General features: G+C 40.5%; 1 protein-coding gene across 2 annotated transcripts in view; it reads left to right on the forward strand.

The window, feature by feature from the left end:
* The window catches only part of me1 (malic enzyme 1, NADP(+)-dependent, cytosolic), an 82,445-nt gene that overhangs the window by 13,666 nt on the left and 41,669 nt on the right, over positions 1-27,110 (forward strand). For both annotated transcript variants that reach the window (XM_082551224.1, XM_082551225.1), the window contains exons 2-3: positions 12,672-12,805; positions 18,364-18,513. In XM_082551224.1, the coding sequence (XP_082407350.1) occupies positions 12,672-12,805; positions 18,364-18,513 (284 nt within the window). The remainder of the gene's footprint in view (positions 1-12,671; positions 12,806-18,363; positions 18,514-27,110) is intronic.

Consider the following 27,110-nt stretch of genomic DNA (forward strand, 5'->3'; position numbering starts at 1 on the left):
TGCTAAATTAAGCACCTGCAAAGGGATTATAAATATTGTGGTACAGGTCTTATTGGTCTAGGGGTGTGATGAGCACCCCGTGGAACAGTCAGGACTGAAGTGAATCCTGTGTAGAGTCTGTGGAAATCTCTTCCCTCGGCTGTCGAGTATTTTCACAGACACCCAAACAGGAAAAAAATACAATGAGCAGCAGAAACATAAATGTCTTTTCTCTTCACTTTCATGTGGTCAACTTTATGGCACTTGGAGCAAACAATTGTGTTAACATGAAGTGCTCACATAGGATTGATCATGACTATTTGTAATGAAAATTCTACTAAAAGAGGAAACCCCTAACATAGTGTTCACCATACTCAAGATCCTTCTGGAGAGTTTCAGTATTTCCCTCGCTATGCCAAGTTGACACATTTTACCTTTCACTTTTCTTACATGGACTCAAATTCATGCACATGCACTCGTTCATACATGCACACACATTCAAGCTTAAATTTCTGCAAGATTTTCCATCCATCAGTGTTACACCTGCAAGTGCAAGGCAGAAGCCATAAATACACTTCCCATTTACACTCTGTGTACTTTTTTATAACCATTTAAGAAACCCTTCACTTTTACTTTTCAGAGGGAGGAAACACTTTAGTGGTCCTCGGGGTGGCCTTTATAAAATGCAGGAAAAGACTGTTACACCTGCTATGTGCTTAACAGAAACCCACTCCTATTTATTGAAGTCCACGGTCGGTCCAGTTAGCCTATAATTATCTGCCATGTGTGGAGTTCTGAAATGAACGAGTGAGCTTTAACTCCACACAGACATCTCTGACCTTTGCCATCACATTCCTGCCTCAGACTTGTTAACTGTCTCCCTGTCCTTTGTTTATTGAGACTAACAGTTTAGCTTGACTGAAGCAAATGTCTAACCACACAGGCTTTTGATGCACTGTGTACATTCTCCAAAATGTACAGGCATTTTAGTAGCTGTTTTCCCCCCCCTAAACCCAGTGAACATGTGCTAACCTTGTGTCAGTCAAAGTGTTTATGCTTCCCTTCATTTCAGTGGATTCTTTGATTGATTTTTTTTCTTTTGTTTTTCCGAAGCCACACAGGTAATTACAGCTCCTCAGTCAGTCCACTGTCTGAAACAACTTATTTTGGAGCTTTTTAAAACGTACTTTTGGGGCAACGCCAGTCTTCTAATCCAGATTATTTTAAGAGGCATGTTTTAGAGACACATTTAACACATGATGCAGGTTACTGATATGTGCTGCTGCTTATATCAGTGATGAAACAAACATGGACTTATTGGAATTGAGTTAAATAGCAGCACAGACTTCCAGCAATCATCCGGCACGCTTTGTTTTTAGAACAGGCCACTTTCAGCCCTTTTCAGTTTTTGCTCGTGTGTGTTCTAGAAGGACTTTTTGTATATTCACCCACAGCTGAGAATAGTCCTCAGCAAATAAGCTGAGTTTGAGCAATGTGTAGTTAAAAATTCAGCCGGTTTCACAGATGCTTGTTAAAAATTGTTTCTTAAAAAGCAAACTGTAAAGTGCAGACAGTCCTTTTTGAGGACATCTACCAAGGTTTAGTGAGGATCAGGGTGTGGCGTGGTTTTCAGACACAGCTTAGGTCACATTTCTCTAAGAGCAGGCCTTTGTTTCAGGATGCAAGGTTTTCTAATATTGCTGGTGTTTCCACTTGATTGCTGATGCTTATAGAATTTATATGGAAAAGGATGACTTCCCTGGCCATTTTGAACAATGGGTGCAGTGATGCAAGTAGCCTTGCTTCCTCAGAATCAGGAAAGGTATTCTTGTGAAGTATGTTTCCAGTATCCAGCAGGTTTAGGTTTACACTGAGACCTACATCACTTTCCCTTTCTGAAACCCTAGACCATTTATATGCCAACTCCATATGGAGTTTAAATGATGTTCATGCTCTAAAACAGACACACATGCATACACAGACTGCTTGCTTTTTCTAAGACACGCATAGATAAGAAAGAGGAGTCAGATGGGAGGTAAGAGAGAAAGTATGAGTGAGGAGGAGGAATGTTTCTAATATTTTTAAAGGAGCCTAGAGTTACAGGGAAAAGGTCATCAGTAGAGTATAAGGGGTCATTATTTGTGTTGGCCAAGAACCAGTCAGTGCACACCTCAATCCAAATTTATTGTGAGCAAAAACACACATGCATGCACACGGTGGCATGAATGAATGCATTCATTTAGCCCTTCACTCCTTCTTTCTCTTTTCCTTCTCTTTCATCCCTCATCAATCACACACTTACGCTCTTACAGTGGTGTAAAATATACACAAGAACACCATCACACACCTCTACAGTGCCCCACAGGTTGTTGGCTGTGCACTGCTAGATGCTGAAGACTGCACTATGAAAGGGTATTAACACTTGTTTTTGTTCTCTTTTTCCACCTGCTTCCTTTCCAGCTCTAATACTTAAGATCAAAGCTACAGACTACTGTTGAAGTTATAGTGATTAATGCCACAAAGCTTGGGAAAAAAGCTAAATCAGAGAAAGAATGCAGGGCTCACACATTATGTATACATGTTAGTGAGCCTGCCTAATTTCTTTTAGCTTATTGTCTTCAGTGTAAGTACCATAGGGACAACAGCCAAAGCAAGCTAACAGATTAACATTTAGCAAGATGTCTGCTGAAAATGACTGAAAGAAAGTTACATAAAACTATAGTTTACAAAATGCAAAATACATCTTGTCACATTCCTGGGTCTGTTGACCCAGCGTTTTAAGCTTTAGTTTATTTTAATGTTGATGTTTAAGTTCATTACGTTAGCTAAGTTCATTTGTTTTTTAGATTCCTCTTGTGTTTTCTTCCCCTGTATTTAAGTTTCCTTCACCCTTTATGTGCTTCATGCTGCTTGTCTTATGTTATCACGTTCGTGTTATGTCTGCTTTCCATTCTGTTTCCTGTTTTATTGTGAAAGTCCTTGTCCTATGTACGGTGTGTCTAGTTTTGCTTCCCCCGTCTCGTTAGGTCTGATTTGTCCCAGCTGTGGTCCCACCTGTTCCCATCCCCTCATTATCTCTCTGTGTACTTAAGTGCTCTGTCCTCCTTTGTTCAGTGTCAGGTCGTCTGTTGGGCTCCATGCTCCATGCTCCATGCTCCATGCTCCATGCTCCTTTTTAGTTTCGCCAGTTTAGATTACTGTTTATTCTCATCTTTGTTTGCCCCATGTATTATTTTGTGTTTCTCTATCAGCCATATTAAACGACTTGCTTTTTGTTAATTCAAGTTATTTACGCTTATCTTGGTGTCTGCATTTTGGGCCCTTTTTCGTCATCCATACAGTCTGCCTCCCACAGACTGTGACAGAATGACCTGACCATGTTGGACCCAGCGAACATTTATTTCAGTGACTTTTTTTGAATTTAAGATTCGTGTTCCGCAACTTCGCGGACTTTGGATTATTTCCTGTGCAGGGAAGCAGGAGGAGGAGAAGGAGGCTATTCAGGCTCAGCTGACCCAGATAGCCACGGCTAACCCAAGATTTTTGGATTTTCTTTTTGCCTGAGGATATAAAGAACTCTGAAACCCTAGACCATTTATGAGCCAACTCCATATGGAGTTTAAATGATGATCATGCTCTAAAACAGACACACATACATACACAGACTACTTGCTTTTTCTAAGATATGCATAGATAAGAAAGAGGAGTCAGATGGGAGGTAAGAGAGAAATTATGAGTGAGGAGGAGGAATGTTTGTAATATTTTTAAAGGGACTGGAGTTTGGATTTTTATATCAAAATTTGCCCCATGACAGCCTAAGGATGCTTTTGCCACTAACAAGCAGAAGTTTGATGAGTTCAGTTCTGCTTACAGCTCAGCTTATTATAAAATTTCTTTCTCTTTTCCTACGTGGCAGCACCAGAGAGAGGCTGAGCTGAGTGTGTCGGTGTTGGTGGTGGTTAGCTTTGCTGTTATATAACAATCCTGGTCGGCTGACTGATCACAGACTTAAATAGCTGCGACTACTGGCCCATTACATCCAGTGAGCCAGTCACCCCACCAGCCAAACGCTGGCTGCCCCAGCACTCTGCCTTTGACCTCATAAAACAGCAGCCGTGCCCCCTACGTTCTTTCTTTCTTTTCCCGCTCTTTTCCTTGTTTTTGTCACTTTTCCTTGTTTTTCTAATCTTTGGATTCTATCTGCTAATCCCAGCTATGATAACAATGGGATAAATCTGTCATTCCACTGGGATATCTACTGTCTTACCCCCACCAGCTGTTTTCACAGCGTCTAGACATACATGCCGCTATTGATTAAACAAGAGGATGGCACGATGATGACAATGACAATGACAATGACAATGACGACGTCATGCGGCGTGGTTCTTCTCTTGTGGCGAGATTAAACTGACTCACTGCTCATGTTTTTGGGCCTCAAAACCAGGTCTTAGGACAGTTTTGAGTGTGGTGTGTGTGTTTGTGAAGTACGTACAAAACCCTGTGCACATTGTCTGCACAAGCTGTACGTGCTTATGATGATTTTACTTAAATTTGCATTAAAAATCACTATTTCTTTATAGTGTGTGTGTGTATGTGTGTGTTTCTAAACACTGCAACTGTGATGGAGGAAAAGGAGGCGTATGACTCAGTCTTTCCCTCAGCTGTTAGCCAGAGTCTCCCCCGGTGTGGGTCACAGTCAGCCAACCGAATGAACTCATCAGGACGCTTCCCGTGATAGCAAGTTTCTAATTCAGTTTCAGCTGACTCTTGATATTTACCAGTCTCCTGCATGTGTTTTGGAGTCTGAATGGGATTACTCGGCACGTCTGGGGCACATATTGTATTCAGGTTCAGGAATTGAGATGTCTACGTGGGTATTTCTTAAGCTTCAAGGCAACTTTTTTTTTTTTATGCAAGGAAAAGAAACATTGTTTTTGGCTTAGCAGACACATTGACATAGTTAACTAAGGTCCTACTTGCTACTGTAGGCTTCACATCTAACTGTATGAGTCTAAGCTGCATTGTGGGGCGCACACGTGGCAGTAATAGAGGGGTAGAGTAGATGGCGCTGGTGGTGGTGTTTATGGGAACAACCTCAGCAGTCCTCTGTTCCCTGTTTGGTCAGCTGCAGCGAGATCGCTGGTCTGAGGAGCTCTGACATCACCAGCCGAAGTGAATCCAGATCCACTGGTCTATGGTGTAATAGCAGTGTGGGTGAACTTAACCGCTGTAGATGACTTTCTCACAGTGCCGTTTAATGTTACGCAAATGTTACCCCCCTCTGCAGTTTTATTTCAGGTCTATTCAAAGTCAACTTTTGTATTGCCAGCCATTTAAAAAGGGTGTCTTCTTTTTGCCAGGATAAAGTTTTTCTGCTTTTTGCTTTCCAAGTTGTGAAATATATCCTACCACTCTCGCCCACTCACTCACTAAAATGCTAGCAGGGTTCAGGGAAGCAAACCATCCAGCCCAGAACTCTCTAAAAGAAGGAGTTCTGTAAGGGAAACCAGACAAGTTATTGAATGCTTTTCTTGCATTAAAATAATAATTTAGAGAATTTTGAAATTAGTCGATTTGATATTATTATGAGTAAATGCAAATGCGTTTTTTAAATAATGATGTTGTTTATTACAGGACAAAAGCTATCCAAACCTACCTGAACCCTTTTTAAGTAATTGTAAGTAAGTAATTGTCCCCCTTGTGAAGTATTTAATTATTTCATTTTTTTTAGTAAGCTAAATTCAAATAGGATCAGTTAGGTTTGGATAGCTTTTTCCCTTGATAAATAAAATCATAATTTAAAAACTGCATTTTGTGATCTTAACCATCTAAGTGTAACAAATAAGAAAACTTGAAAGGGCCAAATACTTTTTAACAGCACCGTAGTCTCTGAGACAGTCTTTTAAAAGGATTTGAAACTCTACTTTTCAATGACTTGTGGCAAATGAAATGTTATTGACATGTTTAAAAATAGCTCCAGTATTTATTTTATTAAAGGGTCAAATAGTGCCAAAACATCAAACCTTTGAGGATCCTGAATACATGCAATTAAAAGATTACTTGATTCCCAGCCCAACCCTCAGATTAGAGACTTACTGTACTTATGACTTGCAAATCAAGCTTACTCTGCCTTAGTTTTCTTTTAAAGACATGCATTAACACCCCATAAACCTCTTTGCCTTTATAGCTTTACAGTGTATATGATGTGGTTTACCTGTTATTATGTACAAACCCTTTTCTGCTCTATTTTTTTTCACTCTACATTTGCAGCTCTCATAAATACTGCTGAATCATTGCAACAGCAAGAAAAACATTTTTTTTAAAAGGCAGAAAAAAGGATGCAACAGATGGATGAGAGGAAGTGGGGTTAAGATGTCTATCACTATACACCACCTTCATCCAGCAGTTTATGCTGTGCTATGTGCTAAACATGTTGTACATGAAGGCCATGTTGTGTATTGCCTTGGCTCTCCCACACTCCCTCTCCCACACAGCCCTGAATAGAGAAGTGCTCTGTGACCACACACATCTCTGCCAGGTCTTATCTCAGTGCCAAACATTTGAGCCCTTTCCCTGTCGAAGGCCTGTGGGCTTTTGTCCCCCTGTCTGATCTGTGATTGTGGTTGAGAGAGGCTCAATGGGGAAAGGCCTCCGTTTCGTGCTAGGCTCTGGTCACTTTCAATAGGGGCTGTCTCTGCAAGAGAAACATTGAAGCTCAGGGAGCACAATAAGAAATGGAGAAAAATGAAACTCAGTCTGTGTGGCTGGCTATTATTTAAAAATAAAACGTGCGTCTATGATATTAAATGGTGTCGGTACTTGCTACAGCAGATCATCAGCCTCCGTCTCAGCCTGTCCCTAGCATCCTCTTCTGACACACCAATCCTCTGCATGTCATCTTTCACTACATCCGTGAATCTTCTCTGTGGCCTTCCTCTTTTTCTCCAGCCTGACAGCTTCATATTTGAAAAAAATGCCAGTAAAAACAATAACACCACAGGCATGGTTGTGAGATTGTGTTCCGCTACACTGAAATATGGGAAAGAGCTGGTGGCACTAACCTGTTACTCAAGCAGTCACATTACTAAAAATGCAGCTTTAACCTGTAATGCAAGTTAAATAAGAGAGTTAAAAAGTCTCCCACATGTACAGATGTCAGAAGGGAGAATTGTTTTTCCTTGTTTGTTTGTTTCTTTGCGTAACATAACTGGATCTGATGTTTGTTTATACCTCGGAATATAAGTTAGTTCAAATCAAGTTATCCTTGATGACTCTGTTAAGCTTTAAAATGCTTCGCCTGTCCCAGCAGATACAGCCCTTTTATCAGCCCCATGAGGAAACAGTTGTTTCATATCACACTGCATTGAATGCATGACAGTCATATACTTGTTTCACTCATGTTTGTAATTTGTCATCGTGTGCAGGAAATTCCATCATACAGCATTCACTGCATGCTTTTCACAGTGAAATATCAGTGTGAGAAAGTGTTTCTGGACCGTGTTATTGTTGGGATAAGAAGCCCTCTCCTCTCGTGACATTAAAGAATTTCTACATGAAGGAATAGTTGAAGGCTGTATTGAAGGGAGTGGCTTTACTGTCAACCTTAAAAGCTCAATGTTAGACTGAACTCTGTGTGGTAGTGGCCTGAAGGAAATTAAAAGGCTGAGACAGCAGAATGTTTAGGTTTCTAAATCTTCATGCTGAAAAGTTGCACCAAGCCCACCCTTTGAACTCCATAGGAAGAACAGAAAGGCATTTTATCAGCTTCAAAGGACTTGTACTTTCATCTCTGTTGTTTAGCCTTCTGGCATCTAATTAGATGTTTCCTCTATCCACTGAGTGTTTAGGGGTGGGCATGGCACCAGTCCAAGGTTAAGAGCTGGCACTGCCCAGTGGGTAGATTACAGGTTAAGGTTGCTACTGCGGCTTCTGGAACATGAGGCTGCGGGCATCACATGTGTTGGCACAGGGTGCGGGCACTTCAGATGTGGTTAGGGCCATGTGGAAGCTTTCTAGGGTTTATCCTGCCCAGCCCAGTTTAGGGCTCCCGAACAGCAGCAGTGAAACTCAGAAACCTGTGTTTAGACAAACAAACATAGAGATGGTTTGTGTGTATACACAAGTGTCTACGTTTGTCACTGTACTTTCATTTTAAAGAATATAAACCAAGAAAATATAGTGAAGACAAATGCTGATATTTGTTCTATTAAGAATATGTGGATCTTTTGTTAGCATGCTGCGTCATTTAGTTTGAGACTTTCTTACATAATTAACTGAGCTATATATGTGAGTGACGGTTGAAATTCTTCTGCAAACTTTCGGTTGGACTAAAGGAGAGCAATGGTCCACATTTTTCTCCATGTGCAGCTATCTTAACTTTTCCGCTGTTAGATGAAAGCTCAGGCCACCATTCCTTAAATGTATTTACCCTGGCTCGTGTTGAGAGAACGGTCTTCTTTATACATTATTAGGTCGATCGACAAGCATGTTGAGGGAAAGACAAACAAGACGCCAGGACTGAAGAGATTGGCAGTTCTTGTTGTCATGCTGACAACACGGGTGGTGCAGAGTCAATATTCAAGTCATGAGTCAAAAAGATGTCAAATCTGGTGTTAGTGGTTCCCATGCTTTGCCCTGCCAAACTCTCTGAACCATGTACTGCTAATCCTTCTTACCATAAAGCCATCTTATGCACCCCACCCCTGCACTCTTCTTCTGTTGTCCCAAGTGGCTAGGTCTGACCCGGCCGCTAGGTTTTATCTTTAATCATGAAATGATTCTGGAGCACAGTGTTTCCCCTCTCTGGACTGCTGAGCTGCTCGATCCTTTGTCAGGGATGTTAATTGGTCATTTAAGGCCAGACTTAGTGGATGGTATCTGTTTCACATGTGAAACTGGTTGCCTCTGAACCATGTCGGTAATTATTCTTAATGAAGCGTGGCAATGGGCAAGAGCTGTGATATATTGTACAGTGTAAATTCAATATTTGCTTTTTTCTGGTGTATTTTTCTTTTTCTGTTCTTTTCTCTTTAGACCCTGAGACCTAAAGCGAACAGATTAAGACATTATGCGAAAATTATATTTGATGACCTACTTTTTTATATTTAATTTTATTATCCACCTTAGTAAAGTACGCCGTGCACATCTGACTGCAAAGTTTCCTTCCACACTATTATATCTCTGTCTTTTGTTTCCCTGTCTGCGAACTAGACGAGATGTGGCGGTCTCAACTGCTGTTTCAGCCTGAACCATGCTGAAGTAGTCTTCCAGTAGGTGGACAACTGGTTCATGTGCTGCTTTGCAAAGCTCACCAAGGCAGCAGAGCAGAGTAAGGCAAACATTTATCCTATCCCTCCCTGAGCCTGGTTCTGCTACAGGTTTCTTCCTTTTAAAAGGGAGTTTTCCTTCCCACTGTTGCCAAGTGCGGGCTCATAGGTGGCTGTTCCATTATTGGGGCTTTTCTCTGTATTATTTTTGGCTCTGTGATATAAATAAAACTCAAATGAATTGAACTGGATTAAGTATGCCCATGATAAGCTTGCTGGCTGCCATCAACAGCTGCAGTTCAGTGGAGATACATGCACCAGATTCAACACAAGACTATAAGCACAACTGCTCTGTTACTTTCTAACATTGGAAGTTGTGGAGATACAGAAATTCTTTTATTGCTGCCATATAATCTGCATCATACCCCACTGCTTTATAAGTGTCCACAACATGTATTTTGGTCAAAAGACATATGTTGATGTTTTCTCCAGGCTGTTAATAAACTCAATGTTTGATTGCACTTTTCTGGGGCCTCCGTGGTTTGTGACACTGCTCTACATTGATCGATTTCGCGACAAAGTGCATGCAGGAATGGAGTGCATCCTTTATTAATGTCCACAGTGGTTAGCATTCCTCGTACTAAAGGAACAATCAGCTTACTTTAGCATGTAAAAAAAGTTCTTTAGAAGTACCAAAAATAGGTGTCGCTGGGTTTAAGTGCACTAATATGTTGGCTCTTTAAAGTACAGTCTCATGACTGATGTGTATCTGTTGTAAACTGAGGTAAAAATAGAACATGCGTATTGTAAATAGCCTGAAATGAACAACAGCAGAAATGTCCTCAGTCAGGACAAGTTTTGGGCGTGTTTGATTTGAGTCATTAAGCAGCCAAAAACATCACTCAGTTAGCATGCAAATGCTGTTTTAAAACCCTTCCTGCACATACAATCTGACAGTGTGAAAGTGAAATCTAATGAGTCTGAGAGCTGTGAAAGCACTGTGAAAGTAGGACGTAAGCGCACAATTGGGCAGGCTAATTATAGAGCTAGACGTGTGCAAATCTGCTCAGTTAATCTGTGCAAGAAAACCATTTCTCCCAAAGGAAGTGTAAGCCAGCGCAAATAAAGCGTGTTTCGGCTAATTAAAGGCTCCCGTTTGTCTGTTTATGTGGGTGTGTGTTGAGTGTTTTTTAACTTTAGTGTTCAAATGTGAGTTGTGTCTAAAGCAGCCAGTCCCCAGAGGACACCAGTGTGTGCTGCAGCCAGTGAATCTCAGCTAATGGAGGAACATTGTGAGGAATCTGATTTTATAGGCTCATATTAAGCTCATTTTGCCGTGTGTATTTTAAGACTCTCGCATAGTCTGCTGCTGCAGACATGTCCAGCTGCTGCTCCAAACTCACATAGAGTCTGATGAGAACAGCTGGCTCTCTGAAAAATAGAAAATCTCTTTTGATAATTGGGGAAGGTTGTAATTCAGAACTGCTTCTGTCCTTTTGAGGTCCGTTAAGTACAGGCTACACAGAGCCTCGGCTAACGACGGACGGATTGGGGTGCATAATTCAGTATCTCAAATGACTGATGCCTTGTTTTTCCCTGAGTCAAGTTTAGATTTAGTACTGTCACTAAAAAAAAGAAAACAGATTTATGAGACTTCATGTTTACATGCTGTTAACTTATGTAGTTACATACAGTAATTCCTGCTTGCTGGTAGGTAATTAAGAAAACACAAAATCCTTTTCTTTCAGATCTCCCGCCAAAAAGGGCAAAGGCGTGTCTTTGCTTGTTTCTTTCACCTCATTACCCAGAATCATTTAGATTAAATCTAAAACCAACAGTTTGGAAACCATCTGCTTTTTTATTCAAATAATGCAAAGCTAATTTGAAGCGTGTCTGTGGTCAGCACTGATGGTTCACGTGACGTCAAAATTGCAGAATTTTATTATTCTGTGTCTCATGCTTTGCTGCTTTTCTTTAGCAGCGGGTCCTGTGATCAAGTACCTTTTTTTAACAACTTCAGAACCATTTTAACATAACCAGAAACATAAATGTGCCAGAGGTTTGGCAGGGTTGCATGTAAATAGTTGGTGGCCCGGGGATGGAAACCAGCACAGGGACGTTTACAGCCGGGCTTCGCTTCTGTCTTACTAGTCAGCAACAGTAGCTGGCGTGCTGAAGCTGAGGTTTCTGAGGTCGCTGCACTTTTATGGATTGAAAATGCTCGACGTATCATGCCTCACTTGCAGAGAATAGTCAAAGCTGTTCCAGTCTTAAACGTGGGCTTGATGCTTGTTATGGGTTTTTTGGGGACAGCCATCCTTTCAGAGGAGCTGAAGTATCCAAAGTACCCCACCTCTTTCTACTGTCACTTTAAGATGCATTACTTCTCCTGAGTGTGATCAGTCTCTTCTTTGTATGCTCCACTCATGCATGTTTTTCCAGTATTCCAGTTCAGGTCAGGGGGTGAACAAGATAAAAGCCAACGCAGAGGTCAAAGTTGAAACAGGTCATTAGCCTGAGCCCCGTTATGTACGTGGCTTTGTCAGTAAATGTTGACATCACACCAGAATGTGAGTTAGCAGCGGCATATCTGAGAGTGAGGAGCCCGTCTGAGAGCAAGCAGTCAGCCGGAGCTGAGGACAAGTTTAACCCACCTTAACACAAATAAGTGGTGAATGTGTTCCATAAAATATTCATTTATTCACATTTCACAGCAGTATTGCAACACACACCATGATGATTAGTGCTGCTTTAATTGCAGGACATGCAGAAAAACACAAATAATTCTATCATTTAAAGAAAGTAATTAAGGTTGAACCAATCGATCTACACTCATCTGCTGTTTCAAATGTAATCCATTTCAATTTTTCGGTGCTGCAGAAAGCTGCCTCTGCCTCATACACACAGGTTCCCCAGAGTGAGCTCTCTTTTGGATTAGGAACAGCCATCACGGATCATAGCTAAATATCTTAATCCAAAACTAGAAACAGAGACCATGGCATAAAATGTTTTTATATACACAGTATTGCTGTTTAGGGTCAACAGTAACAGTGTAACAGACACGCACAGTGACTGGTAAGTAAATGTTATTGGAAAAGTTGCTGAGGGTAATGAAAAGTGACAGAGGAGCTGAGTCAGACATGAAGCTCACACATAGGGATGCACTCAGACTGATGCATGAGTGTGTGTCTAAATGGTTCTTATGATTCATTTAGAAAATTCCAAAAATGCCTACCTGCCATTAACGGAGAGTCAAATACTAAGAGCTCAGTAAAACAGACTTTTGCATTCCTGTATGCTTACTATACCAGATAGTTGGGACTCAGTCAGTGGTTTCGCCCAGTCTGAAGGTCATGTGTGTGTGTTATTTTGATGGCAGACAGTGGATTTTGATTGTGTGTTTATTTTGTGCCTGTGTGTTTGTAGGGCATGGCTTTCTCCCTGGAGGAGCGTCTCCAGGTGGGGATCCACGGCCTGCTGCCTCCCTGCTTCGCCAGTCAGGACATGCAGCTGCTGCGAGTGCTCAAGAACTATGACATGAAGAGAGATGATCTGGACAGGTGAGACTGGCACAGTCTAACACAGATGGGAAATCTCTTCACAGTCAAGCTGCAATGACTTACCCACCTTACCTTCTATCAGCTTCGAATCAGCAGTCCATGAAGGGTTGAATTTCAACTAATCCTCCTAGTGCACGCACAGAGTTCCACATCTGGAAGCCTTCAAGACACGGAAGGGATTAGTGATCCACCCCTCTAAAGTCCACATCCATCTCCTAACCCCATAGATGTTACCTAACAAACCTGCACGCTATTCTCCCCATCTCTCCTGCCAGATCTTCTTGTTGTCATACCCTCCATGTGGTCCAAATGAAAAGTGCAGACAGTTTTACATGCTTCATTAGACTCAATGCTGTTACCATTGTGCAATGAAAGTGCCATTTGCAAACATTTCAGTTCGAGCTCTTTGATCAGTCAAAGTCATCGTCTGGTTTACTGTTTTGAATTATCTGCAGCGCACTGAATAATATGTGTTTGTGAAGCTTCCCCTTGCTCTAGTTAGCTGTCACTATAATGCTTGTGAGACAGGATTCAGGGTCAGCAGGAATTACTGTAGATAGCTTCTTAACAGCCTCCTCATTTCTCACCATAGCAACAGTGCAGCGTCAGCATATAAAATCAGTTATTACAAGCCTGACATTGCCATTCCCATGCCCTATCGGTGTCATTTACAATCTCTCCGGGACTTGAGCATCTTCCAAACTATGAGTTTTGCTCTCGTAGATCACAGACTGCTTTTGCCTGTCGTTGCTCGAGCATGCTGTGTTTACATACAGTCTGTCCTGTGACTCTGAATCCTTCTTTGGTGTTTAACGCTAGACGTTGTCATTCATTTTTTTATTGAGCATAACTCAAAATGTCATCTTCCCATACTATTTTAATCCCACGTGTGGAATTTGTCTTGGTTTTGAATTTTTTGAAAAAAGAGAAACGGCACTGTGAGCACATGCGTTTGCCATTTGAGATGATGGAGCGACTCGAATGCTTGCTGTGACTGCACCGTCAACACAGGAAATGGATGTTCAAAGCCTTCGCCAAGCACAATACTGCAGGACATAAAATGGTACAGCTGAAGGGGAACTTCACATCCAGTGATGTTGTTAAAAGGCATTAATAGATTTAAAATGAGCCAAGGCTGAGCAGAGCTTGTTGATCACTCATGCTAAGACAGATAAAGGAAGAGATAGATGAGGTCCTAAGTCAGCTGCCCCACTAGGTTGACTTTAAAGGAAACAATGCATCCAATAAGTCAGCAGGGATACTGCTTTATAAAGCAGTGTGTACTGTAAATATTGCTGTTTCCTGGGTGTGGGAGTGTGCTCCCTTTTAAGGTTAAAAATGGATAAAGAATTTTTTCTTAACATTTGCCAGCATCAGATCAAACCATATCACCCCACAGGAAATTATTAGGATTTTCTATGGAGACGTAACTAGTTGTGTGGTTCTGTTTGATGACTGACAGTCACAATTGAAGTCATTAAAATGTTGAAGAAAAATGTAAAATGTCTATTATTGTGCTCAACTGAAGCTACGTGTCGACGCAGTTTCCACCTTTTTTCTCAGTCGTGCCCTTCTTTGTGTTTCGGGATCTCTGTTGATTTTACTCATGAAGACCAGTTTACTTTCAAATCTTTTACTTTTCTCTCAGCCCACCAAAGAAAGAAAGGATTATATTGTGAAAAGTAACAAATGTGATCATCCCATCTCACTTTTGCCTCTCTTTAAATTCCACACACAATGAAACATACAGTGGGGCAAAAAAGTATTTAGTCAGCCACCGATTGTGCAAGTTCCCCCACCTAAAATGATGACAGAGGTCAGTAATTTGCACCAGAGGTACACTTCAACTGTGAGAGACAGAATGTGAAAAGAAAATCCATGAATTCACATGGTAGGATTTGTAAAGAATTTATTCGTAAATTAGGGTGGAAAATAAGTATTTGGTCACCTCAAACATGGAAAATCTCTGACTCTCACAGACCTGTAACGTCTTCTGTAAGAAGCTTTTCTGTCCCCCACTCGTTACCTGTATGAATGGCACCTGTTTGAACTCATCATCTGTATAAAAGACACCTGTCCACAGCCTCAAACAGTCAGACTCCAAACTCCGCCATGGCCAAGACCAAAGAGCTTTCGAAGGACACCAGGAAAAGTATTGTAGACCTGCACCAGACTGGGAAGAGTGAATCTACAATAGGCAAGCAGCTTGGTGTGAAAAAATCAACTGTGGGAGCAATCATCAGAAAATGGAAGACATACAAGACCACTGATAATCTCCCACAATCTGGGGCTCCACGCAAGATCTCATCCCGTGGGGTCAAAATGATCATGAGAACGGTGAGCAAAGATCCCAGAACCACACGGGGGGACCTGGTGAATGACCTGCAGAGAGCTGGGACCAAAGTAACAAAGGTCACCATCAGTAACACACTACAACGGCAGGGAATCAAATCCCACAGTGCCAGACGTGTTCCGCTGCTGAAGCCAGTGCATGTCCAGGCCCGTCTGAAGTTTGCCAGAGAGCACATGGATGATACAGCAGAGGATTGGGAGAATGTCATGTGGTCAGATGAAACCAAAGTAGAACTTTTTGGTATAAACTCAACTCGTCGTGTTTGGAGGAAGAAGAATACTGAGTTGCATCCCAAGAACACCATACCTACTGTGAAGCATGGGGGTGGAAACATCATGCTATGGGGCTGTTTTTCTGCCAAGGGGACAGGACGACTGATCCGTGTTAAGGACAGAATAAATGGGGCCATGTATCGTGAGATTTTGAGCCAAAACCTCCTTCCATCAGTGAGAACTTTGAAAATGAAACGAGGCTGGGTCTTCCAACATGACAATGATCCAAAACACACCGCCCGGGCAACAAAGGAGTGGCTCCGTAAGAAGCATTTGAAAGTCCTGGAGTGGCCTAGCCAGTCTCCAGACCTCAACCCCATAGAAAATCTGTGGCGGGAGTTGAAAGTCCGTGTTGCTCGGCGACAGCCCCAAAACATGACTGCTCTCCAGAAGATCTGCATGGAGGAATGGGCCAAAATACCAGCTACTGTGTGTGCAAACCTGGTAAAGACCTATAGTAAACGTTTGACCTCTGTTATTGCCAACAAAGGTTATGTTACAAAGTATTGAGTTGTATTTTTGTTATTGACCAAATACTTATTTTCCACCCTGATTTACGAATAAATTCTTTACAAATCCTACCATGTGGATTCATGGATTTTTTTTTTCACATTCTGTCTCTCACAGTTGAAGTGTACCTCTGGTGCAAATTACTGACCTCTGTCATCATTTTAGGTGGGGGAACTTGCACAATCGGTGGCTGACTAAATACTTTTTTGCCCCACTGTACATGGAAATACAGTGTATAAGGCAAAAGCAGAACTTGAGAGTCAATATTTTGCATGAACTTTATTCAACACCTGAACTCTCTGAGGCAGCTTTCTTGTCATTTCTTTAAGTAGTCTTGAGGAATAGTTCACCGGGCTTCTTGAAGGACATTTAAAACTCTTCATTAGCTGCTTTTTGTTCTGTTCTCTGTCAAGATCCAACACTGCTTTAATAATGTCGAGCTCCGGGCTCTGGGGAGGCCCATCCATGACTGACAGTGCTCCATTGTGTGTTTTTCTACCCAGGTATGCTCTTACTGCAGGGCCAGTGGGTTTGTGTTGATGAAAACTGGAGCCAATTAGACACTTTCTAGAAAGCTTTCTAGAAAAGAATAATAATAATAATAATGATAATAACTTTATTGACTCCAGAGGGAAATTTATATATCTGACACAGCTTATCTGCTATTTGCATGAAACTGAAAAACCTGATGAGTGTGAATGATTTTCTGTAACTCTAAAAACTAATTTACATAGCTTTAATCTCAGCCATTGCTTAAATTTTCTTTTAAAAGGAAATCTTTTAATTTCCTTTTTTACAAGTCCATAATTTACTCTCTACTTTTCCCCCTGGCACTGATGTGGGTTCTGTACTGTTCCATAGCAGCTTTTGAAGGTAAAAATAAATATTCACATGTTATCAGCAAATGACATTACTAACGGCTATTTATATGAGTATAAAAACATTTCAGTGTCTTTTAAGTGTGGACCATAGACTGTGTCAGCACACCTGCCAATTAATGAATTGCAGTTGGTAACCTCTGGGTACCAACCGGTCACCCATCATGCAACACCCTCAGGCTGTGGGTGACTTGCTTTAAATTGCAAGGCGATAAAGCAAGTCACCTGGTGGGAAGCAACCTGTCTTCAGTTAGTCAAGGTCAAATTGGACTGACTGCAATCATTCTCAAAGAGATTGGTGAAAGGTTGCCAATGTTTCAACCAGTCTGCTAAGCAGGAAATCATTTTGCAGAAACTGTCACTATTTATGGAGGAATTTCTGTTGCAAATCTGTGAGCTTTTACGTGAAAGTCTGTTGGAATCAGCTCTTCTGGAATTGCAGCTTTTGGCACTTCCAAGTTCTCTTCATTTTCAGCCCTAGAGATTGCCATTAGTATAAACTAGAACAAACCATTCACAACTGTTTTGTCACCATTTCCTTTTCCCTTTAAAAAGACAGACTCTCTTTCTAGTGTTTCAGCAACAGAGACAAGCTTTCATCATGCCACTCTGGCCAGACAAAGAGCCCCAGAGTAACATTTTCCACTCTCTTTTTTTAGTACTGTGAGTTTTGAAGTTTTGAATCTGTCATTTCGCCTGAAACAAATCCATTGAGCAAAAACCCCCAGAAAACCTCAAGGGCAGCTTTTTTTCCTGTAGTTTTTGGTTCTCCTCAGCAGATCATGTTTGCTCAGGTGTCATGGACACGGTTTCATCACTTTGGTTCTTACTGTAGGAAACAGATACATACGGTTTTTGAGTCTTCAGTAAATAACACATTGAAGGCTACATTAATTAAACTTTTTTTAATTATATGATACTGCAAAAGCAAGCCGTTCTATGGTTATATTTGGGTTAATCAATATGAAAACACATCTCTTCAAGAGCAGCTGTCAGCACCGTGCATTGTGCAGGTGCTGTGGCCTAACCTATAGCAGAGAGGCCATGCATGCTTTTTATCGTCTCAACAAGAGGCACCCTTGTGCTCTTGACTTCATGGAAACTTCTGTGATCAGGAGTAGAGCCCTTTCAGGCATGCTCTGCTTAATTTGGTTCAAATGCAAACCTTCAGTTCCCAGTAAATCTATAATCACAGTCAAAAGCTTGTGTAGGTTATCTGAGAACTATTTTTTATTCTCTTTATTTGTTTCAGTCATTTGGAACACAAGTAAAAAATTTCTTCACAAATCAGGTTTTAGGGGGAATACTTCTCTTCTTTTCCTTCTTTCTCGATTTTTTTCAGTAGCTTCAGTTCCTTTAATCTCCCTGGTTTGTGCACTGTTGCAGCCAGGTGAACACAGTGTTCTCTCATCCCTCAGTCTCCTTGATAGTCTCTCGCAAACATCCAGGATTTAACATCTGACTTCAATAAGCTTAGGTTAGCAGCTACCATTTGTCAAGATGCTTAAGATTAACATGCTCTGTTTTCTTCTCTGTCACTCCCAGATATGTGTTCCTAATGGGGCTCCAGGACCACAACGAGAAGCTCTTCTATCGGGTGCTCTTGTCAGACATCGAAAGGTTTATGCCCATCATTTACACCCCCACTGTGGGTCTGGCCTGCCAACAGTATAGCCTCATATTCCAAAGGCCTAGGTGAGTCACTCTCACAGTGTTTTTCTTCCTCTTATATTGTGAAATGGTACATTCCTAAACCAATAAACCCACTTAACATTACATTTATTATCAGCTTATTTCAGGCAATGTTGTTATCCCTCAGTTGGTCTTTTAACACTCAGTTATTAAGTGTTTTATGGTACTGGTTGTTGTGCTCAGTATCAGCCAGTATTTCTTTCTGTCTTTTTCTTACTGCTGGCTGTGTGGCATCTATATTTCACTGCTTCAGGCTGCCCTTTTACACCGAGTCCCACTGAAAAGAAGTGCTTGGTCACAGGTGTCAGCTAGTAACATACCATAGACTGATGGTATAAGGATAAAGGCAAAATGCAATCTAAATGTACATGGCAGATAGATTATGGTGTTCAAAAAGGATGAGAGATTCACTGGAGAGACAATATGCTAAAAAAGTTGACAGGCAGCAACAATAATATTGTTGAATAGCACAATCTGGGATTTAATCAATTGTGTAGATCATTATTTCACCCAAGGCTAAAAGCCATATAAATGTTCAAGCATGTGTGCCAACAAATGACTGGTTGTACTGTAACAAAACCAGAAGCTCAAAGACTCTTAACCTATGTGTATGCTATGTTGGAACTGGACTCTTTGATGCTATAAAATCTGAAACAAACTTGGAGGTTGCGGTAGGCCTTAAAGTTGTAGTTTGGTTGGACTGCTCAGCTTGAGGCAAAACCGCAGTAAGCTGTTGAAATCAGTCCAGCATTTACCTTGACTGGATCTCTGCTCCTTGCAGACAGACATTCACAGGTTTCCCTTTCTTCTCTACTGTAAACGCACACACGCACATGCACACACATTTCTCTGATTGTATCTGTTTTCTTTCACCTAGGTTCATCTGGTCCAAGTCTCTCACTATCTGACAAATAAATTCCCTGAGCAGCTACTACTAGATATTGAGCTGATACTGCTTTCACTCTCGTTCTGTTTTTCTTGGATCCTTCTCCTTGCATTTAACCTTTTTCAGGTGGTTACAAGTGCTCTGTTTGCTTCCCACTGAAAAAGGCCACCATTTTACTGTCCTCCACAGGCCCTTAACCTCACTTAACTGGAATTATAATTATTGACTCTGTTCAGCCTCAAGCAACCAAGCAATTTTAACTACTAAAATGACAGGAGTGGGGTCATTTATGACAGTTTATATTTTCAAGTGGAATGCTTCTCAATGGCTTTATTTGTGTTTATCAAAGCTCTAGCCATTCTTACAACACATGTTGTAACTGTTCTGTTTTCCATGATTTCAGTCATTTTTAAGGCAAAACAAATTCACTTAATTGACTCCTTTCCATCGGTTGAACTATTTTCATCGTTGCTAATTTAGGTATTAAGTAGCTACCTCTCTGCAGCTGCAAATCTTGTGCTCTTTATCTGTTAGCCATGGTCACTGCAAAACATTACAAGGCAACAGTTAGAAGTAGAAAATTACAATAAAATCCAAATCTGTAATGTACAAAACATATGTATAATTCTTGAGTCATAAAAAACCCCATCACACCAATGGTCCAATCACAAGACTTATGAAAACGTCTGGAATTAGACTAACAAATGCATGGTTGGAAACAGCTTGGCAATTTTAAAATATCACAGTGGCACATGTAAATATGGACCTCGGGTCATAAATGATATCAACTGGTCACTTTAAGGTGAAAGAATTAATAGTATTTATGTAATCCTAAATATAGACATATAAACCTACTCTTTGTTAGTAAACTACTGTCAGGAGCTGTAAAAAAATATAAACCTTCATAATATACATGAATCTTCATCAATGATGACCTTAATCTTAGGAACCTACATTTAGAAAAAAATGTTATCCCAAGTCTAGGCCATCATGGGTGAAAATACAATCATTCTAAGTGACACACAAAAACCATTTGCATATTTCCAAAAGAGACTTTCTTGTCTCCAAAACATAGGGTTAGGGTTTGATATCACTGATAACTAACTAACAGGGTTAACTAAAGGTGACTACTAAAATAGTTTAACAAAGAAGCTGGAGTTAGACAGTTAACCTGATAGAATGGTAAAACTTACGCTGCTCTTACATTACTTCCTTCCATACTTACACATGCTTTGTCCGATGGAGAGATGTGTCCTCAATGTCAACTACAGCCACACGTGCTCCAGAAGTACTTGGTTTGAGTACTCATAATAGTCATTTGCTGAACATGAAATGCTGTACATTGCTCACTTTCAAAGGTCGCCATTTTGGCTGTGCAGTTGGAAGTAAAAGGAGGATATGTTGTCTACACCAATGATTGTGCCAATATAAGCTACCTAGCTAACAGTGCCTGATTGCACTTGAAACCACATATTACATTTATCCTAGAATTGTTATGTGTGTTAAATTGTCACCTTTATTGTAGAACTGTCTAGTTTTATGTGTGGTCAGAAGCACAACATGTACAGCTGATAATCACGCTGCAGTAGCTACCACAACAGTTATAGTCATGTGTTACAAGTGTTACAATCATGTCTTGGAAGCAGCTACTTTCTGCTACTCCAAAGTTACAAAGGATAACTCCACAAACTTCATTCAGGAGATTACCACAGATACCCTCACTGACATAACCCCATTCACTCAATCTAAGACAACACTAAACTTTCAAAAAGTCTTATTCTACATAGCTACATATGTAGTGTACTAACAGAACTGACCTAAACTGAAACACAGTAATAACCTTAGAAATCAAAGAATGATGTCAGAAGGGGAGTGTATATTTTAAAGATACCAAGTAGCAATGGGGATCTACCAGTATTCCCTGCTATCAGGAATCTGGTCTGCAGCAGCGGGAGAATTTTGCTTTGAGCCCTGGTTTCATACAAACTCTTCGGATTCTTTGGATGAGCTGTGAAACCGCAGTTTTCCAAATTGTGTCCAAACAGTTTTATTTTAAACACTTACCTCTGGTACATTTAAGGTGCTTGGAAACCAAAATTCTCCCAGGCACATAACATTATCCAACATCTTGCTGTTTCCCCATCCTTGCAAAACTATTTGGAAAATATTCCTAGCATGCTTGCCTTCTTCTCACACTGAGCTGCCTGGAGGAGTCATTTTATACACTCCCTCTGTCTCAGAGCAGAGTGAGCCAGAACGTGCTGCCAGAGCCTCCGGGGTTGGGAGCTTGGCCTCTTTGAGTGCGCATCAGTGGGTCGATTAGCAGAATATACCGGGGACGAATCCGACTGCCTTTAAGAGGCTCTAAGAGATTTGGATTTTCAGCCAGGTTGCTGCTCTGTACTGACATAGCCTGAGAAAAGAACAATGATATCTAGATTGCTGCATTTTAAATCCCATGCTGACTGAAAGACTTGAAGTACTGAAGGACTTCTATAAAACAAATGTCTGTAGTTTTATAGAAGTCCTTCAGCAGAGGTTAATTAAGTGAACAGCATTTGCTATCCCAGTGAGCTTCTTTTTTTTTATTTTAACAGCTGCAGGTGGTTATATTGCATGATGATCTCATATAATCTGTGGTTCATATAAGTACCCTGAAAAAAGCTGCTGCTGAGGAGAAGTGATGCCTTTTGGAGAAACTTGGGTGATACATGTCCCTTTGCAGATCAAATAAAATTTAAATATGAACACTGATGAATTACAATGTCAACAAGAGGGGAAAAAGGTTTGCCAGAACTTATAATAATGATTGCTGTAAGCAACTAATCCTGGAGTCACACTTGTAAAAATAGTGGTCGAAGACCATGGCATGACCAAAATTACTCCAACTGTGCACAATGAGCTACAATATTGTTGCCTTTGAAGACAGGAGACCAGATCTGGGACAGTTTATGGTTAGCTGCTGTCTTGCTGTCTTGTGAATGGCAAACATAAATCATTTGCGAGGGTGATTTTTCCAGTCTACAAGCTGCAAAAGCATACTATCCATCCACTGGACAGACTTATGGTAACATGGGCTGTGCTTGTTTTAAAGATCCTTTGAATAAACTCTTCTTTCACCTGTTTTCCTCCAGCCCCTCTCCTGTTTTGTCTTTTCTCTGTAACGTTATGGAGCAAAAAGTGGACATCTTAGTTTAATGAACACGTCCTTTGTGTCATATTGAAAAACCACAAGCAAATATGAGTAATAGCATTTTCCATGGACTTGACTGTAAGGAACTACACCACCTTTACAATTTGCTATGTGTTACTGCTGAGGACGCGTGGCCGTCATTTTGGTGTTTGGTTTTTTTTTTCTATGATCCTGAAGGATAAGGTCAGGTTTCAGATTTGTTCTGGGTACATCTGGTGTAAAAATCCATGCTTCTGTTTTTGCTTTTTACTCAAAGGAAATTTGAGAAATCTTCATAATGGATTACTGATGTCACCATGCATCCATGTGTGTGAGTGCATATGTACACGAATGTCTTCTATACTGACCACCCTGGCAGCAGATTAGGTTCTAATCACTGGCATTCAGGTATAAAGACTTTCTGTGTGGAAGCAGGAACCCCTCTTTGTCTCATCTGATTAGCAGCTAATCTACCTCTTGGACTAAACACTCTGACACCAGGACTTGTAGCAGAGGCTCAAAGTTGAACACTATTAACTGTCAAACCAAGGCTTTTTTCACTGATCTTAAGATAGGAGAGAGACAGTCGGACAAAGGAATACATTCACATCATGAGAAGATTTGTGCTTCTGCTTACTTTTGTTGGTTTGTAAGCTTGTGAGCAGATAGTGTTTAGCAGATAATGTTAGCCTGTCTTCATCACACAAAGTTTGTTTCTGTTCTCACCATAAATATAGGTTGTGTACTTTTGTTTGACAGTTGAAAGAGCCCACTTGTGATAAATGAAAATGTTTTTCAGCAGAAACATGATTCCAAGTGTAGTTTGAAAATAATTACCTCTAGCTGAGCCATTTCCAGTGCTCCTGTGACCTCTTTGGTGTGTCTAAAAAAAATCCTCATAGGCCCTTTTACCACTACCAACCGTGCCTTTTCAAGGGGCCCTTGTCATAAACGATACGAACCAATCCATTATCCTGATGGAGATGGAGTGGATTCCACTTTGAGGAGATCTGTATAGTTTTATCTGTCAGAAGCTGGAGGCTTTCTTAAAACTAAGAGGCATTCTTGAAGGCAAGGTGAAGAACCTTTTTTTCTTCTTAGCACCAGTGTGCACCATGTGATATTATATATAGAAACTATTTTTCCTATACATTTAGCCCTTAGGCCCTTTCACTGAGCTCTTTCAAAGATGGATTGTGTTATTATTTTCAATGAACAATGTAAAAATGAGTTTATTGTAATGAAATTATTCTTTTTTTTCACATTTCTTTTTCCTCTGACACTCTCATTTTGACTTAAGTTGGAAGGTAACTGCACTTTTCATCAGTCCTTGATAGCCCAAACTCACTCACACTGAATTTCAACTTAAAAAAGATCTGTCTAGAAGATTTACAAATCGTAAAAGGTTTCTGTAGGTAAACCTATCGATCACTAACAGTTGTCCACAGTTGGTTGTGTCACCAAATCTCTGAGTTTCTCATGTGCTTTTGCATTGTGCTCTCGATCAAGATTGTTTTTGCCATGACTGGACAGAATGAGGTTAGCAGGGACAGAAGTGGTTTAAAGTATTAAAATGTAAACCTGAAAGCTGAGGTTTGTGTCTTAATTATGCTTTGTGTTTTAAATCTAATTGTGTGTATACATTTTCTTTATAATAAAAACTGTACTGTAGCATCACTTCAACAGACCCAAGCTAAGTCTTGAGTGGCTGTTCTTTGATTAAGTCAGAAGTCGAGCTACAGGAGGTTATAATGAAAGGCATCAGCTGAAGACTTAAAGCCGCCCCTAAAGGGACACGTGCTGAATGATGAAGTGTTCCAACATCGCAGATTATGGGCTTTTGAGCTGTGACTTCACATTATTCAGGCCCACACACAGTGTTACACTGCAAGCGTGTGCATTTAGATTGATAAGCATGCAGGACAAATTAAAAAAAAGAACTACATTCTTCTTCTGAATTGTTAATCCACACAGGACTACTGAACCGTGATGAACCACAAGTAAAAGAAATTTCACTTACCCCACATATGTGAGTCTAAGGGAATTTCTTTCAAGATTTTGAGTGATTGCAAGACTTTTAATGATGAGTTTATTTACTGCATTTTTTTCTTTTTGGTAGACCATGAGAGAACTCAGAATATGCTTTGTTTGATCGGGAGAAGTAATGAAGAAGTGGGGAGCAGAGAAATGGTTTGGAATTACACTGACCTCATGAAGAAAGTGGCAAACATTTGGAAATAATTCCACTCTGGACTTTGAGGACTTTGTATAACAATATAGAGCTTATGTCCAAGGAAATGTTCAAGCCAGTGAAAGCAAAGAAATTTTCGGACACAGCAGACCTAACTCCTTTTTTCCTGCACTATCCCTTTTTATGATTTCATATACAGTTTAAATACACTTTAGTGTTACAATTTACTGTGTAAACATGGAAAGTAATCAGACTAAATATATCTTTTGAATAACTGTGTGTACTGGACTAAGACTACCTGGCTGAATCGTCTTTGACCTGCATTATCAGGGACCATTGCTAATTTAAACTGCCATAACGTTCCACGACTGAGAGCAGTGTAGCCTGCCTGAAAACCCAGGTGGTTGGATTTGGCCTTTTCTTTTCTTTTTTTCTTTTTTTAGAAAGTATGCTTGCTGTCCTGTGTCTTTAAGAAATGACCATGAAATCATTGTGATATTAAGTTGGGGTTTGGTTTGGCTAATGGCTGTCAGCCTAAAAGCCTGCCTGGCCAGTTCTGTCCAAGTCTCACCTCAAGTTTGGCTATAGTCTCACACTCTCTGTTGGTTTACATCCAGTCACGGTCTGAACTCACTGCTTTTCAGATTCTGACTTTGTTTAAAAAAAATCTGCTTAAAATGCCCAAATTTCAAACCTCAGAAACTGCTTTGAGCAACATTACACAAACCCAAAGAACAACACACTACTGCCAGTGTATCGTGATATGTCTGAAAATCATCAGCAGTTTTTTGTTCTACACGTTGCTATGTATATAGATGGCATCAGAATAAACTGACATATGGTCAGTTTTTCAGTTCAGTCTCTCAATGCATAACCACCTTCAGTAAAATTATGTGGACATTGACGGCTGCTGGTGTTTACAGTGCTAATATTAGACACAAACTAGTATGAGTAACTGCATTTTGAATAGTGTTGAAACCTGTGCCATATTCAACACAGACAGAGACAGGATGGATCAGGAGATAACAGTAGGTGATGATTTTTCTTTAGCTCTACTATATGATGTGACATTCTCTATGCAGTGTATATGTTTATATGTTCCTAAACAGTTAATGCAATACGTTTGTTAAACCTCTTGAATTAAGGCTGAAAGTCTGCACTTCAATCACATTTTGATGGCTTGGTTTAAAATGAACAGTGTCTTTTCCCAAAAACACAGGAACCACAGTACAGGTGTCTTGCAGGCAATCGTTTTGATTTGAAATAGCAGGTAAATGCAAGTGTTACTGATGATTAGATTAGATGAAACTTTATTAATCCCTCGGGTGGGTTCCTCCAGGAAATTCAGTTTCCAGTAGCAAAGCACCGAAAGAAGTCTTTTGATGATGTCCATCAAAAGACAGCCAGTTCCTAGCTCATCAGTAGTGAAGTGTACACACAGCTCCAAAGGAGCTGAATAAAAAAAAATCAATTTCAGTCCGACCTTACTGGAACTGCCAAATGACATATTAGTAAAAGTCCCTATTCTTCTAAACACAAAAATTACAGACCATAGTTGTGTTTGGCATTTATCCCCCCCACATCATCTCCACAGTTCAGATTTTGGCGCAGAGTAGTAATATTTCACCAGCCCACACTGGAAAACACGACTTGCTGACCATCCCCATGAAACTTATCTGATACTCTTTGTAAATCACACTCGGCCTGGTTTGCAGTTTTAAAGCATACCCAGTGGTGCCTTAGCAGCATGCAGCAGAAAATGTATTGAGCATATGTCACACAAACTGAAAGGTCAGATCTTCTCTCACAGCTTTAATGGGAATTTCACAGAGCCTTGGGATGAGAGAAAAAAAATGCAATAATAAATCTGATGACAGTGAGTCAAAGAAGTTGCGCAAATGGCTAAATGCAGCCCAGCTAGAACAAAGTTGATGCAGCTGTCATCTCTTTAAGAAAACGTGATGGAACTATAAAAGTGAAAAGCAGCAGAAGGTGACGAGTTATATACGACGCCTTATGGGATAGCCCGATTTTTCACTGTTGCCCACATCCTCCACTTCTTACTTAGCACTCTGTTTTAACAATGTTATGTTTTCTCTAAGCCTGCTGTCGCAGAGCTCCTATAAACAGACAGACGGCAAACTGAAACAAAACTATATCATTTCTTTATTATACCTGTCAAGACTCAAATGTGTGTGTATTGCTTGGATGCCCAAATAGATGTTGGAGGGGTCCAAAGCTAGTATACGAGGGTTGCCCAGACCTCAGCAGAGTTGATTTACACAGCTGGCTTGCACAAGCCTCACTGTTGTGTAATGTATAATGACAGGTGTGTTATCTAATGCAGTACC

Source organism: Aulonocara stuartgranti (assembly GCF_965226115.1).
Source record: "Aulonocara stuartgranti genome assembly, chromosome: 11".
NCBI classification, from domain to species: domain Eukaryota; kingdom Metazoa; phylum Chordata; class Actinopteri; order Cichliformes; family Cichlidae; genus Aulonocara; species Aulonocara stuartgranti.